Source organism: Akebia trifoliata, chromosome 15 (assembly GCF_017979445.1).
Source record: "Akebia trifoliata isolate Shusen 1 chromosome 15, ASM1797944v1, whole genome shotgun sequence".
NCBI classification, from domain to species: Eukaryota; Viridiplantae; Streptophyta; class Magnoliopsida; order Ranunculales; family Lardizabalaceae; genus Akebia; species Akebia trifoliata.
In genome coordinates this window covers 25,169,783-25,186,516 of record NC_141389.1, presented here as the reverse complement: position 1 = coordinate 25,186,516, position 16,734 = coordinate 25,169,783, and the positions used below count along the sequence as shown (strand labels likewise).

The window sequence follows — 16,734 nt, the reverse complement described above, 5'->3', positions numbered from 1 at the left end:
AGTCAATATGAGCCAAAAAAAACAGATTTCTTAAAATCACTTTTGGTGCCCATTCACACCATAAGCCTTGAATGGTGGCGACTCATGAACCCCCACATACTAGATAAGTTAGGAAAAATCCTTATGGGTGGCCAATGAAAAGGTTTCAACTCAAGACTTCTCTTTTTTTTTTTAGGGAGGTCTGGCCCACTACACCCAACACCTGTTGGTTTCCTCAAATATTTTAATTTATTTGAGCTTTTCAATGGCAATTGTGATTAATTCCGAAAATCTGTAATGAAAAATGATATATTCATGATTTAAAAGGTTTAAACATAATGTTTCATCTATTCCAATGATTCATGACAACAAATGACGAACGAAGGATGAATCACTCATAATTTTGAAGATTTAAAGGTAGCTTTTCATTTAAGTGTTGTATCATTATTATTATATATGTATTTCGAGTGTTTTATGAAGATTTATCCAATGACGAATTCGATGCTTTAAAACTATAAAGAAGTTGAGCTCAACTCTTCAATGTGTGATATTATCATCCTATTGTAACATGGAAAATGGAAATACACCATTAGTGATATTATTATAAAATCACATCTAATTTGAAGTTTTCTTATTGCAATAAAATCAATCAATTACGGTATAAATTCATGATACAATGGTGTGATAATATCATTGTCGTACCTTTTTTTAAGATCAAAATGCAGCCAATGACTTGCAATCTACAAGCATGATTTTAAAATTCGTCTGAGACTGAGACAACTCGTCTGATTCATCTTGGTATCGTCCACCAGCGAGCCAGATTGACAAGTCATCTCAATTCTTACGTGTCTTTTAAAAGTCAGTCGATTGTGTTATTCTTAAGTGAGACCACTCAAATAAATTAGAAAACTCGTCCAAGACGACTCGGTCTTGTTCATGGATGAGACAAGACATCAATATGATTTTTAAAACCATGATTTTAAAGATATTTTGCATCTTCTAGAAGTGATGGTCCCATCGGATCTTGTAATGAAATCGGTTTGCCGTACAAGCCATTGGTGTTTTTTAGTATCACTTTTATATGAATATATAAATAAAATTTAGGTAATTTGGGATAAATCTATGTATATTTGAATTTTTTAATACACATAAATTTGTCGGAACTAAATAAAACCAGGTCCGACCAATTTAACATATTATTGGTTCAATAATCAGTTTCATTTTACGACATTGTGACCTAGTCTATGGTCTACCTTATAAAAATAATCATTTTAATCTTAATATATATTAATAATGATTTTAAAATAACTTAATCATAGTTAATTGATTATATATCCCACTTTCACTCCACATGTCACGTGTCAGACACTCTCTACTCTTTTAAAACCATTATGCCCTACTATTGAGTATTAATATGAAAGTCAAAATCAAACCAGTTATAAGGAAGAGAAATATGGAGTTAAAGATGAAAAATAAGATTGTGATCCATTCTGGCAATTTATGACGGTGAATGACCAATAACGAACAAAGAAAGTAACAAGCGAAACATGTTGAATATAAAGATGTTTGAGTCTTTTCATGAGCCAGAAGAAGTCAAGATTGTTTCTAAACACAATTCTAGCACAAAAGTACTTTTGACAGTACTTCATAGTGTTTGGTTCTCAAACGCATATCTTGCTCCAAAGTATTTCTTCATTTCCTTTGGAGAGGCCTCCAACTCTTTGCCAGAGTACTTTTGGCTCTGGTATCTACATAGAGTCTAAGATTTTAAGTCTTACTAAGGGTAGTTTTGTAGAAGTGGATTGCCACATCATCAATTCAACATCACAACCCTATAAATTTCATCGAAAAACTCGGATCAATTTTGTTATTTTTCAAAAAACAATTTCGTTTGAGCTTGATCCAAGGTTTTGAAAATAGATGGCTAACAATCTTCCAATCTTAAAATAAAAATTCAACGGTGAAAAACAACATTTTTTGGATTTTCTTTTGAAAGTTCATAGAATTTTCTCGTCTACAACCTTGAAGCATCGGATCCTGTTTTTGGATGTCACAAGGTGAGCCCAAGGACCCTTAGTAAGGGTGAAATCCTTACGTAAGGCTAGTCATACTCAAACAACAATGAAGATTTAAATATGAATTTCCATATATTCTGAATAACAAATGAAAAATGTCATACTTATAATTTTGAAGATTTAGATGTAACTTTTGATTTGAATGTCCGATTCACTATTATTATATAGAGTCGTGCAAGGGTGACACAAGATTTACTATGATTCTCACAATTCTGACGTGGACATGCATACATAACCGTAGATGATTTTTACTCGTATCACGAGGAAACACATCTATGGTTATGTGTACATCCCACGTTAGACTTGTGAGAATCGCAATAAATACTTTGTGTCATTTCAGTATTTTCCTATTATATATTAGAAAGTGGGATGCGTAGATGGACGTGTATCAGAAGGGTTTAGTTGTAATTTTAAATATTAATTTATGAAGAATATATAATAAAAATGATATTTTTGTAATTTTAAAAACTAACCATGATTATATGGCCTTGGGAGTGCAATTTACTTGATTTTTGATCAAAATGACCTTGTTATATTAAGTTTAAATGTAAGTCTATAACTACTTTTTCAAAAATGACTTTGTTAGACATTGTGCTTACCATTGCGTCGACATGAGAGTGCATAGAGAATCGTAGATTTTCTTTCTTGTATCATGAGGAAAATAATGTATGGTTCTCTGTACACTATCACATCAACACAGTATCTAACAAAGTTAGGTCAATATTTGCTTTCTAAAATCCAAAATTTGGTATTAAACTACTTCTACTTCGCATTTTCTTATTATAATTATAAAGATTTTGCATTTTACATGTTTCATGAAGGCTTATCCCGAGGCTGACTCAATTAGGTTTCTCTTATTATAATATGAGCTCAATTTACTTGGTAAAGTGTGATATTATCATGGCATCATATTATGAAAATACACCAATATGTGATTTTATTATTAAATCATGTCATATAAACTTTTATTATTTATGAAAGGAAAATGCTGAAGTGATATTGAAATTGACATCATTTCACGCATGGTTGATGTGGAAGTGTTTACAGAACCATAAATGCTTTTCATCGAGATATGAGTGCGAAGTATCTCCACACCAATGTGTGAAATAATGTCAATTTCAATGTTACACCAACACAACTCTTTATGAAAAATAAGATATTGTGCATCTTTGAGTCTATTCTATATATTTAAAAAATATATCTTAATTTTAAAATATTTATTTATACATAATTGTATGTAACCCTTTTTTTTCTTTCTTCCACGTGTCATGAGAAAAGTCTTTGTAAGGTTGCAAGTTGACTATGTGAGTCAGGCTCTCTACTGTTTTAAAAGGAAAAAAGAGTAGGATGAATGCACACGGTTTTGGTACGCGACAAGGACATAGAACCAAAAATCTTTTTCAATGAGATACATAGGAAAAAGATGTGTAGCTCTGTGCCCTTACCACATCAACTGCGTATTAAAATCACATGCATTCATCAGTATTCAAAGAAAAATATTGAGTTGACGTGATAGTGCACAGATAATCATAATTTTCTTTTCTTATATCTTAAGGAAAAAAAAAATCTATGACTCCCTGTGCATTGTCACATCAATGCATTATTTAATTCAGTGTCGAGCTAAGTCAATGTAGCTCGACTCCATTTAAATTACACTTGGGGAATAAAGCATTTTAGGGTATTTTGATTTAATGAATAACACTGAATTTTTTCACCTTCAATTGGTTCAGAGTCTCGCACAATTTTATAAGTACGCTTTATCTTCAGCACTTGAACTGTTATCGCGTTCTGTATTCAACTATAGGCTTGAACTTGAAAGAGCCTCGAGTACAGGCTACGCTAGCAAAGGTATACAAAAGAGAGACAAAATCCATTACTGAATTAACTTCCCCCGCTTTCAAGGAGTTTTTGAGATCTAATTCGTCATGTAGGAATTGTATATCTTGTTTGTATATACAATTAGACATAGATTTTTATTAGAGAGTTACTATTGCCACACCAATAACGTGCAAATCTTTGGTGATTTACATAAGAATTGATGTGGCATTAGTAAAAGTTGGTGTGGCAATAGCAACTACTTATATATTATAAATATTTTGGTTAAAAGATAAGTTTTTTTTAAGGCATTTCCGTTACAAAATTCAATTTCCCAGGTGTAATTAATGCACTTTAACGTGTGCCCTTAGAATTAAAACCATTCTGCCGCCACTATTGAGTACTTAATGGAAGTCAAAACAAACGAGTTTTAATGGCGACAGATAAAAAAAAATTACACATTTTTCTTCGCCACGCACACGAAGTCGTTTTCTCGACTTAGTTTAGTTTAGATTTGATTTCTTAGAGAACGACTTTTCCTGCTTTGAATCCTTCCATTCAAACCTCCTCTATTTCTCCTTCTCTTGTTTCAAACTCTCAAAATCCCCAAAAAGATCTCCTCAGTTTCTTTGATTTCCATTCATCTATTTGAGCTCCTCTAGTTTTGAATCCCAATTCAGAACCAATTGAAGAGTTTTTTTTTTTACAGAGAAATGGGAAGCAAATGGTGGAAACCGAAGGTCGCTCTCAGTTTTAATCTCAGTGGTTCTAAGACTTCAGAGGTGTCGTCTCCATCTGTTGATGTCGCTTCTCACTCTACTCCACTTCCTCGATCCTCAAAGGTTTTTTTTTTTTTTTCTTTCCCTTACGTTTTAAACTTTGGGTTCTGTTTCTTTGTTTATGATTCCGTTCGATTTTCGATTTTTTTTTTCAGAATTTCTTGGTAGATCTTTCTAATAGTTTACAAGTTTTTAATGAACTAAAAGTATCTCTAATGTTCGCATATTAGATATTGCAATGAGATCCTTTTTTTTATTCTGTCTTAATTTGTGTTTCAATGATCTTTGTGGGTAAATTTGTATTTGATTTTCTGGAATTTTAGTTTTTATCCTCTATTAATAATATAAAATTGCAAATAAAATTTTAAACTATTTCTGTTGAAATTATAAGTATTTCTTTCTTCCGTTTTGTCTTTTAATGCAACATTTCTTGACTAGTCTGGCAATCTTTGTGGGTAAATTTGTATTTTACTTTCTGGAATTTTAATTTCTTATCCTTTTTTGTATTAAATAAATTATGGGTCCCCCTTTTTTCTGGCTTTTTAAAACCATTTCTGCTGAAATTATATGTATTTCTTGCTTCCATTTTGCCTTTCAATGCTACATTTCTTGACTAGTCTGGAAATCTTTGTGGGTAAATTTGTATTTGATTTTCTGGAATTTTAGTTTCTTACCCTTTATTAATACTAAAAAATTGCAAATAAAATGATGGGTACCCCTTTTTTCTGGTTTTTTAAAATTATTTATGCTGAAATTATATGCATTTCTTGCTTCCATTTTGTGTATCCATGCTAAACTCTTGCATACTAATCTTATAATCTTTGTGGGTAAATTTCTATTTGATTTTCTGGAATTTTAATTTCTTACACTTTATTTATATTATAAAATTACAAATAAAATGATGGGTTCCCCCTTTTTTGTGGCTTTTTTCTTAATTTTTTCGGTCAAATTGTTTACTTTTTTTTGTGGCTTTTGTGGTTGTGGGGACAAAGTAGAGTAGTTTCCCTTTAAGGACCGTTGCCATTTGGTTTATAAAAAGGAGAAAATTAGAGGGCACTTTTCCTTTCTCTCCTTCTCATGAGGGGTAAATTAGCTTTCATTGGGTAGCTGCCACACTCTTCCATATGCATTGTTCTGCTTTTGACAAAAGCCTGTCTACTTATACCTGTTAGCTTTTGAGCAAATATGCTTCATCAAGGGAAAAGTGTAAAAATCTAACAGTAATTCTTGATTCACTCTAGCTTTTTTACTGGGTATGTTGTGGTACTGTTTCTTGATTGACTTGAAAGGTCTTCATCTTTAATGCAGGAGTCTTGAATTTACCTTAGTCAGAAAAATTTGCACCTTTCATTGGGTCCTTGATTTTCTTTTCTCCTTTTTCATGAGAGTGATTCCCCCATTTTAAGCCAAATTATTTGTAACCCATACAAAACTTTAATGGGTTTGTGCTTGTGTGTATGAATCTTGGGTTATGGTGACTCTCTTAGAGCTTACAATCAGTAAATTGGTGAATAAATAAGATGTACTATGTTGTCCTTGTTATTCATGACCCTAATTTCAAGTTACTTCTATGGAGTTATGCAGGACTCGGGTTCGTCATAGGGTGCTAGGGGTTTGGGGGCCTGTCGGCCCCTGAGAGGTGAAGCCTCATGACGTTTTTGGTGTCTGTACAACTTTTGGGGGTATTTTCAATACTAGAAATTACGATGGAAGCCCTAGGACACTTTATATAAGTTCTTCTCTTGAAAACCATATTATCGTATTTTTTTCATGAGTATTGACTTCATCAATAAGAAACTTTCATCGCCACCCGTGGAATGTAGGCAATTTTGCCAAACCATGTAAATCCTTGTGTTTTGTGTGAGATTTTATTCTCTTTTCTGCATTCGAGGTGGTTGCTCTGTTTAAATTGATGCAAATTCCAATGATCATCGAAGGGTTTTGATCATATGGAGGATATCTTCCTCAGGATAATATAGACAGTTTCTTAAGGTTAAAAGATATAAACAGTTTCTTGAGCTGATGTGATAGACTGATAGTCGTCCTATTGCTTCTTCGGCGTGATTCACAAAGCTAAGTTATATGACTGAGTTAACTTCTTCTTTGATTAGTTTTGAAAACTTTAGTAATCTCAAAGTCACTTTATCCAGTTTATTAGAGCAGTTACTCTGTAGTTGGTTCTGAACTTCACCATATTCAGGTGAAGTTATATGTTTATAAATTTTTATTTAAGTTTTGCGTGCATTGCGGCAATGCTTATTTTATACCAAACTGCAGTAATGGAAAATTTCAACAAAATGTCAAAATCAGCTAAAGAAATTATAGAATTTAGTAATTAACTTGGAAAATGTTGCTTTTTAATACTAACCACATCCATTGTTAATGAATCATGCAGAATCACTTTGAATAAGCTATTTGGTTTTGTAGTTTTTTAACCTTTAATCAAACTTATAAGTAGTATGAGTTCTCTGAATTTGTTATACTATTTTCCTCAATTTTCTTCATGGAGACCCTTGTGTGTTTGGAGAATTGTAAATATTCAATCGAAGTATAAAGACCGAGTTATTCTAATGTAACAATCCCTGCATTTAATCAAAGCTGTTCGTAGTCTTGAATGTATCAAATCTTCGTTCTTCAATTTTATCTTATCTGTCATTTCTACCTTTTTAACCCACGTTTCTTTATATTGCAGAGGACTTGTGCTATATGTATAGGCACTATGGAATCAGGCCACAGCCATGCCCTCTTCACCGCAGAATGTTCACACGTCTTCCATTTCCATTGCATCACTTTGAATGTAAAACATGGCAACCGAGTGTGCCCAATTTGCCGAGCCAAATGGAACGAAATCCCTTTTCAGGGTCCTACTTTGGATCTCCCCCACGGAAATGCGAGATTGTATCCTATAGATTGGTCCCAAGATGATTCATTGATGACCATATCACGTAGGTCCCGTCCCACTCGTGTAGGCTCCAATCAAAACAATGCAACTATTTCCCAAACACCCGAACCATGTGTCTTCAACGATGACGAACCCTTAGATCGCCAACCTGATTTGCCTAATGAATGCTCTTCCACTGAAGATATTGAATCTATAGAGATAAAAACATACCCCGAAGTCTCAGCTGTTCAGCGGTCAACTTCTCTAGAGAACTTTACCATAGTGATCCATCTCAAAGCTCCTTTTACAATTTCAAGACATAATCAAGCTGAATTGCCACGATGCTCTCAAACTTCTCGTGCTCCAATTGATCTTGTCACGGTGCTCGATGTCAGTGGAAGCATGGCAGGTACAAAACTTGCGTTACTAAAGCAAGCGATGGGGTTCGTGATACAAAACCTCGGTCCATCCGATCGGTTGTCAGTTATAGCCTTCTCGTCCACCGCCCATCGCCTCTTTCCTCTCCGTCGGATGACGGATTCTGGGCGGCTTGAAGCTCTGATGGCCGTTAACTCCCAAATCTCAAATGGTGGGACCAACATTGCCGAAGCACTAAGGAAATGTGCCAAGGTGATGGAAGACCGCACGGAGAAGAATCCCGTTGACAGTATCATATTGTTGTCTGATGGGCACGACACTTTCACTGTCGGTAGTCTCCGTGGGGCCCACCAGCAGCCGAATTTCCAGTCTCTCCTTCCGAACTCAGAATTTTGTATTCCGGTTCACACATTTGGATTTGGTGCAGATCACGATGCTGCATTGATGCACACAATTTCAGAAGCTTCAGGGGGGACCTTCTCCTTCATTGAGGCTCAGGATGAGATTCAAGATGCTTTTGCTCAGTGCATCGGTGGACTACTAAGTGTGGTCGTGCAAGACTTACAAGTGGGGTTTGATTGTGTGCACTCGGACATACATCTCGGACCATTAAAAGCGGGAAGTTATGCGACCCGTGTGATGAATGATGCCAGGACAGGTGTTATTGACGTTGGGGATTTGTACGCAGATGAAGAGAGGGATTTTCTCGTAACTGTAAATGTTCCGGTGGAACATAGTTCCAGTGATGAGACATCGTTGTTAAAGGTGCGATGTGTGTATAGAGATCCTGTTTCAAAAGAAACCATAGGCTTGGAAGGCAAAGAAGTAACGATCATGAGGCCTGAAACTTCCGGAGATTTCATTACGTCTATAGAGGTGGATAGGCAGAGAAACCGACAACAAGCAGCCGAGGCAATGTCAGAGGCACGAAATGCAGCTGAACGAGGTGATCTTGCCGGTGCAGTGTTGGTCCTCGAGATCTGTCGGAGGGCGTTGTCAGAAACCGTTTCTGCTCGTTCGGGTGATCAACTTTGTGTTGCATTGGATGCAGAGCTCAAGGAGATGCAAGAGAGGATGGCAAGCCGACGTTTGTATGAGGTGTCCGGTAGAGCTTATGTTTTGTCAGGACTGAGCTCACATTCGTGGCAGAGGGCCACAGCCCGTGGTGATTCAACTCATAGATCAAGCCTCATACATGCTTACCAGACACCGTTCATGGTTGACATGCTTACACAATCCCAATCGAGACTCTTTGGTGTTCCATCGACAAAGCCACCACGACCTGTCCGGTTGACTCAGTCATTTCCAGCCCAACTCAACTATGATAGTTATTAGGCTTTCCTTCAGTTTTCCTTTTTTTTTTTTTTTGCATTGTACATTTTTTCCCTGTTTGGCGTGGGAGTAAAATCGTCAATTTTCTGTCTTCTAAGTGAATAAAATGGGGAGAGGTAAGGGAACTGGTTTGGAAGAGAAGAGAAAATGATTTAGGAAGGCTTTATTAAACCTTTTCTCGTGTTTCAATTAATTTTCTTAATGGGTTTGTTCTTCACTTTGATGCATAAACATACATGTTGTTATACAAGTTTTTTCTTTATTTTGATCTTCGATTTTCCAAAGATCATCGAACGTTGCAACACATCTCATCGCCTCATGAGGAATGTCATTTGAAAGTAGACTTCATTTTTTGAATGTTAGTTGGATCTATTTTAAGCTATAATTCTTGGCAACATTGAATGGTGGTTGGGAGGTTTGAAAGGAAGTTGCACCAGACCAAATCTATTAAAAGACCTTAACCACCAATTGTGAAGTTTCCTCACCATCTTCTCCGACTAGTGATGGATACACCTCCACCTACCAAAGCACCGCTGCTCTCACCGGCACCGCCACTGCCACCCAATGTTGGATTTCTTAGTTCATTGTGAGATGTCACTTCTCTTGTTCTTTTCTTTCTTTTGGGCCTACTGAAACAATGCTAGGATCTCTCATTCTTTTCTTTTCTTTTTTGGGTTTAAATGTTGGGCAGGTTGTGGTGCTTCTGCTGCTGTGGTTTATTTACAAGCTGTAGTCCACCTCTGTTTGAGCCAGAAACCCCACCTAAATGTATTTCTTTTAATATCTGTTCTTTCTTTTGATATTTGATTTATTTTATTTTATTTTTAAATAATTTGAACTTTGATACCAATAAGATGGTAGTCTTAAATACCTTTGTTTTACCTTATTGTGGAGTTTAAAATAGTGTGGATTTTCTGAAATGCCCTTTAGAGTGTTCAGTAGCCAACTACTTGAAAAGACCGATCTATTGGAGAGGGCGAGAATTATGTGTTGGAATTTAAAGGGTTTAATTTGAAAACCCTTTAATATTCAATAGGTTTTAACCATTTGGTAAAATAATTATTAAATCATAGGGTAAATCCTAAATTGGTTTTATGTTTTATGCTTTATGATTTATACTTTATTGCTTTAAGCTTTAGTTGATAGTTTTATTTTTTGTCTTGAGTAATTTTAGTTCCGCATCGTCTAGAAGAATAATTGATTTGCAATTTTTAAATAGTTGTACTTCTAATAGCTTTAAAGTGGATAGAAGTAGTGGGCGGGCTTACGCGTGCACACAGGGGCCCAAGAGAAAAATCCAAGGTTCCAATAAGGATTTGGATCTACCAGTCCGGAAACCTTAGTGCGTCTACGCACTTGCGCGCAAGGGGGTGCAAAATCTAGGATTTATACCTTATATGGGTGCACGCATTTCTTTATTTATATTCTGAATTAGGTTTGTGACTGTTCTAAACAGTCACTTTCTCTTTAATTATATCCAATGTTTAGTCGATTTAAAACACTTGATCTCTGATTTTTTAAAGTACCATTTGGATCCATAGGTTGTTGTATCCTGCAGAACGAACGCCTACAAACTATGGTAATGTAGCAAGGGTGAATTTCGTTTTAGGACAGTGCTTTATGCATGCTTCAACCATTTTAATTAGATAATATTTTTTCCTATTACATTTAATTTGAAAATCAGGATTTTTTTCAAACTTCTCTCTCTGTCCATAAGAAATCAGTACTCAAGTAATAACATTATGAATATAAGGGGTCAGGGTTTTACTGGGGGTATGAAACACCTAACAATGGAGGAAAATACACACTCAACATGGGACTCACACATAAGGGTGGAAAGAATCAAATTCGTGATTTATACGAACTTAGCACTCTGATACCATGTGAACCAACCAACTATTCCAAAAGACCGATCTTTTGGAGGAGGAGAACTATAATATAAGGTCATGGGGCTTCATTATGATATGACACACCCAATAATGAAGGAAAATATACAGTCAACAGAGAAGTTCTTCTCTCAAGATTGTTCTGATGTTCATGGTTGTAGGGTTTTTTTTTTTTTTAAGGTTGTCGTTTATGTCCAACTTAACAAGTAAACAAAATTTTTGGTTTTATAATTCATTTGTTCCCTAAAATATTACAAAAAGTTTTCTTAAATTTATGTTTAATTTGGGTCTTGATTTTTGGAGTGAGAATTACTAAAGGTGTCTTAAAGAGTGTTAAAGAGTGATCTTAGATGGATTGAGAATTTTATAAGAGTAAATGTTAGCTTTAGGTTGGGGGTTATATCTTACTATTTATTTATTTAATTTTTTGTTAATCAAGTTGGGGTAATCTTGATATATATAAAAAAAGGAAAAATTACTTAAAGGACCTTTTCGAGGGATTTATTTCTAAATAGTACCTAAGTTTTGTACTATATCTTGATAAGAATTTATTAAACTTTTTGATTTCTTAATGGTCCTTCATCATTGACGAACTCACTGCTTTTTTTATTTAATGTCGAGTTCACAATTTTTACTATGGAACTCACCACTATTTACTGTTGAGTTCACCACTTTTAAAATAAAAAGTGGTCAACTCAACATTGGTAAAACCCACCCATTTTCAATTTTTGAGTTTTTTCGACTAAGATACATGAAAAGATTAACTGAAAACTTGAGATTACGACTTGTTTAGATGATTTCAACTCAAAAGAATCATTCTTAATCGATTTTCATCCAAAAATTAAGAAAAAAAAAGTGAAAAAATCCCTTGAAAATCGCTTATTCTTCCTTCTTAAATCATTTTCGACAGAACTGAATCTCTAAAACTCGATTGAGATGTCAAAACTCCAATTTTTTGGGATGAAAATGATGAGTTCAAATGGTTAGGGCATTCGATTGTGAGAAATGTGAGAGATGATGTCCAAGGATTGTTATGAAAAATTTATTAAACGGACTATTAAGATAGTGCCCAAAACTTAGGGACTAATTAGAAAAAAGTCCCTTCATCAAGATCCTTTAAGTAATTCACCCCCCACTCCAAAAAAAAAAAAAATGAAATTAGGATTGTCCTTGCCTTAACGATACAATCATTTTCAGGGGGTCGAGTTATTAAGTATTTTCACTTTGGGATGGGGTCATTTGTGAGCATGATTTTAAAATTTGTTTTGACATCTCGTCCATGAACAAGACCGAGTCATCTTAGACGAATTATCCGCTACATTTGAGTTGTCTCGTTCAAGAATGGGACAAATGAACTATGGTTTTAATTCTCGTCAAATAAGTTTGACTTGTCTATCCGTCTCGATCTTGGACAAGATTGAAAACCGTGCTTGTGAGAGAGGGGATAAAAGAATATTTTCCCACCAAAAGAAAACATCGTTTTGGTTAGAAAAATAATTTCCAGTGACGGCCCAATCATAGAAAGATCATGGGTAGGGTAAAAAATATTTTCTTATTGGAAGGTGAAATCACTATTAGGGTATGTTTGATTGCACATGGAAAATAAGGTGGAAAATCAATTTCCATGGAAAATGACATTTTTCAAGTGTTTGATTGCACATGGAAATGGAATTCATTTTCCACCCCATTCAAAAAGTCCACTAAATCATGGATTTCACTTTCCCACCCATATGGGTGGGAAAATGAAATCCACCCATGTTTTCCATCTAAATTATTCCCTACCACCACCACTACCACCACCACCACCATTACACTAATCTTGCCGTCGTCGTTATCGCCGTCGTCACCATCGCCATCGCCGTCGCCGTCGACTCCGTCTCCGACCACCTTCTCTCTTTCTCTTCTTATTTTTCTTCTTCTCCATCCCTCACCTCCTCCGCCACCACCACCACCAAGTTCTCCCCCCATTTTCCTCACTTACCTTCATCGTCGCCGCCACAGTCGTCGTCGTCGTCGCCGCCACAGTCGTCGTCGTCGTCGCCGCCACCGTCGTCGTTGTCGCCGTCGCCACCGTCGTCGTCGTTGCCGCCACCGCCTCCACCATCGTCGTCGTAGCAACCACCGCCATCGCCACCGCCGCCGTTGTCGCCGCCACCGTCGCCCTCGTCGTCGCCACATCCTCCTTCTCCTCTTCTTATTTTTTCTCATATTTTTTTCATGATTTTATCCAAGTGAAATCAAACAATGGAATTTGATTTTCCAACCCTACCTATTTTCCACAACTAATTTTCCATGGATTTCAAATTTCATGGAAAGTCACTTTCCATGCAATCAAACATACCCTTAGTGGAAAAATTGTTTCTAGGAAATTCAACCGCAAATCGTGACTATTGGTATAAGTGTATCTCTATTTTCAACTCCATGAGTCAAGTCAACCTGATTCGATCCAGTCAAATAAATATATTTTAAACAATGAGATTCTAGAAACATTCCATAATGGTCGCATTTGTAGAAACGTGGTCAGCAAATCATATTTTAATGCTATATTCTAAAATAGCTTTTAAAAACAAATAGTATAATTATATGAACTTTAAGATTTTTTGGAAATTAGTTTCTATGATTTTAATAATCGGAAATCAAAATCAATAATTCCAATCAAACACTCCTTGAAAAGCCTAAATATTTTTGGACAATAACATTTCATATAAGAAAAATGTAGGAATCATAAATATTCTCTCATTGGGATTAGTAAAATTACTAATATAGGTAGATTGAATGCAAACAAACCAAGGTCCAACCTGAAATATCTAACCCGAATAAAACATTAAAGTGAGGTGGGGCCAAACCATCTCACTTAGAGAGGGCTCGATTCCTTTTCTTCTTCCTCTTCTCTCTAACATTTTAGAGGATTCGACTTCCTCTCCTTCCGAAACTAAAATCGTCCCACTCAAAGAGAGGGCTCGACTCTTTTGCTTCTTCCTCCACCCTTTAACATTATAGAGGGTTCTACTCCTTTTCTTCCCTTTTCTCTTGGACACCTATAGGGTTCGGTTTTCCTTCACTTAAACATCTAGAGGGTTTGGCCCTCCATCATTTAGACACCTAGAGGGTTCGGCCCCTCACTCTCACACATTAAGAAGTTTCAGCTACTCCTAAATCCCATTACTCTCCATGGTAAGACCCAAAGAGATGCAGATATTCAATTTAACTTCCAATATTACAAGTTATAAAGAAGATTGACCTCTTTAAGTCAAAACACTCTAGCAACCGACAAGGTAAGAAGCAAGAGAATTAATGATGATCAAAGAAATAATGGATACATAACACGACCGAGTTAGCTCGAAAATTGAAAAGTTATCGAGTTTGATCAATTGTACATTAAGACCACTCCCCATGAAAGTTACAAGAATCAAGAGGAATGGGTATTCCATGTCATTAAGGTTATTTATTGTCATAAATACTAAACAACATGAGTGAAGGGTTACAACTAGGTTATTAACCACCTTTTAAGAAACTACTCTATAAATAAAGAAACATTTCTCATTCAAACTCAAGACACAAGTCACACAAAAAAACTCTCTGACACTTATTATATTTTACTTGTTTTGCAATTTATTTAAGGTCTAACTTGATTGTTGGAGGCTCCTTGGCCGACACCCCATCGGTGTCCTTTTAGATTAAAGCGATATTAAACTGTGATAGGAGATTCTGATACATCATCAGAAGATACAACTAGAACTCATGTAAAATCGAGTTTTCAATTCGTATCTTGAGAAAAATAAATAGTGGAGTTTTGAGAAATCTAGTCGTGAATCCAAACTCTCTAATTCCACTACTCCACCATTATGTATTATGTATCTGTTGCCTTATTTTGATATATAAAATGAAATGTATGTTTAATATTTCCATTTGGTAAATTAGATTTGTATAAAAAGAAAATGTTATAGTGAGTACTGCTGATCGATGTAATGTGAGTTTTAAAATGTTTAGTTGCTCATCCCTGACTATATGTACCAGTTTATCGTAGTTTCTTCTGTAAAACTTTACTTATTTTAAAATGATTCAATATATTTATTCGTTTATGTTAGTAGAGGTTATTGGTAGAAATTGTTTTCTTCCTTACTGGGTAACCATTGTTACTCACCATTTTCTTCTCTATTTTTTAGTTTCAGATCCGAAACTTGACGAGACAGGTGTAGAAAACGAGTGAGAATCATATGATGGGTCAGATAGACAGTCAGAGTCCGTTACTTGGTGAGTATTAGGGCTATACCCCTAATGGTGTCAGATTCGTCTATGAGTATTATGAATTTTTTTTTATCGAGCGTTAGGACTTTTGTTAGAATGAGAAATAGTTGTATAATTCTGTATTTTGTTATCCTTCTACATTCTTATCTATTATACGTTATTAGATGTATGTAGGCTTCTACTATTGTAATATTTTGTATGTATACATGCAAGATTGTATGTCGTTTATCAAGTGCAGGTTGAACGCCTTGGAATGCTAAAATAAACAGAGGGGACCATGCCAAAATTTCGAGGCGCCACAACTCAGAAGTTACATAAAAAAAGATGACCTTGGTTGATCATCAACTGTAACTTGCATCTCGAGAAAAACTCAATCAATCACTATAACATAGATTTCAAGAAAATACTTATTATCTTTATAACTCGTATCTCAAGGGGTGGGAGATCCAAAAATCTCTCACAAAAGAAAGAATTACTTAAGGGATCCTAGTGAAGGGTAAATAATTGCTAAGTTTTGGATTGAGAGTCTATTTAGTAAACTTTTTATTTTTTAATGGTCCTTTATTATCAATGAACTCACCACTTTTTATTTATTGTCAAGTTTACAATTTTTATTGTTGAACTCACTATTGTTAAACTCAACAATAAAAAGTGGTGAACTCTACATTGCTAAAATCCACCAATTTTCAATTTTTGAGTTTTTTCGACTAAAATAAATAGAAAGGTTGACTAAAACTTGTCATAACGACTTGTTTAAATACTTTTAAACAAAAAAACTATTCTTGATCGATTTTTATCTAAAAACGAAGTAAAAAAAGTAAAAACCCTCATAGTTTTTTACATACATTTTAAAAATGTTTGGGAAAAATCTTTGAAAATGACTTCTTCTTCCTTCTTAAATCTTTTTTGATGGAATGAAATCTCAAAAACTTGATTGAGATGTTAAAAGTCCAATTTTTTTGGATGAAAATGGTGAATTTGAAAGATTAGGACATTCAATCGTGAGAAATAGGGGTTCAAGGACTATTAAAAAAAAAGAAAAATTTACTAAATAGACTATTAAGAGACTGCCCAAAACTTAGGGACTACTTAGAAAAAAGTCCTTCCGTCAAGGTCCTTTAAGTAATTTTCCTAAAAAAAAGTCAATTAGAGTGTTGAGTTGAGGGTCCACAAAAGGGGACAAGCATTCATTATTGGCCGTTTATAAATCATTTGATCGACTGTATGAGACTATGGGCCATGGTACACTTTGAAGTACAAAATCCCCTAAATCATTTACGAGTAGCAAACTCCAAATCCAAGTACTTCTCTTGAGCTCATTCCTCTCTAATAGACTGACCCAAATCTTCATACTATAACTA

General features: G+C 35.0%; 1 protein-coding gene across 3 annotated transcripts; it reads left to right on the top strand.

Moving 5' to 3' along the window:
- Nucleotides 1-4,396: 4,396 nt before the first annotated feature.
- On the top strand, nucleotides 4,397-15,605 carry LOC147384770 (E3 ubiquitin-protein ligase WAV3-like). 3 transcript variants are annotated; one of them, XM_086426637.1, is made up of 5 exons: nucleotides 4,575-4,711; nucleotides 6,233-6,330; nucleotides 7,341-9,825; nucleotides 9,931-10,007; nucleotides 15,292-15,605. In XM_086426637.1, exons 2-3 carry the CDS (start codon nucleotides 6,298-6,300, stop codon nucleotides 9,240-9,242), a joined length of 1,935 nt encoding a protein of 644 aa, XP_086282763.1. In that variant the 5' UTR covers nucleotides 4,575-4,711; nucleotides 6,233-6,297; the 3' UTR covers nucleotides 9,243-9,825; nucleotides 9,931-10,007; nucleotides 15,292-15,605. The 3 variants fall into 3 exon arrangements, with proteins under 3 accessions (XP_086282762.1, XP_086282761.1, XP_086282763.1); XM_086426636.1 differs by lacking the exon at nucleotides 6,233-6,330 and having other exon boundaries at nucleotides 4,397-4,711; nucleotides 15,298-15,605; XM_086426635.1 differs by lacking the exon at nucleotides 6,233-6,330 and having other exon boundaries at nucleotides 4,397-4,711.
- Nucleotides 15,606-16,734: the final 1,129 nt, after the last annotated feature.

Coding starts and splice junctions, on each gene's coding strand:
- LOC147384770 (XM_086426636.1), top strand. CDS start 4,583: ATGGGAAGCAAATGGTGGAAACCGAAGGTCGCTCTCAGTTTTAATCTC. Junction 4,712..7,340: donor CACTTCCTCGATCCTCAAAG/GTTTTTTTTTTT, acceptor TTTATATTGCAG/AGGACTTGTGCTATATGTAT.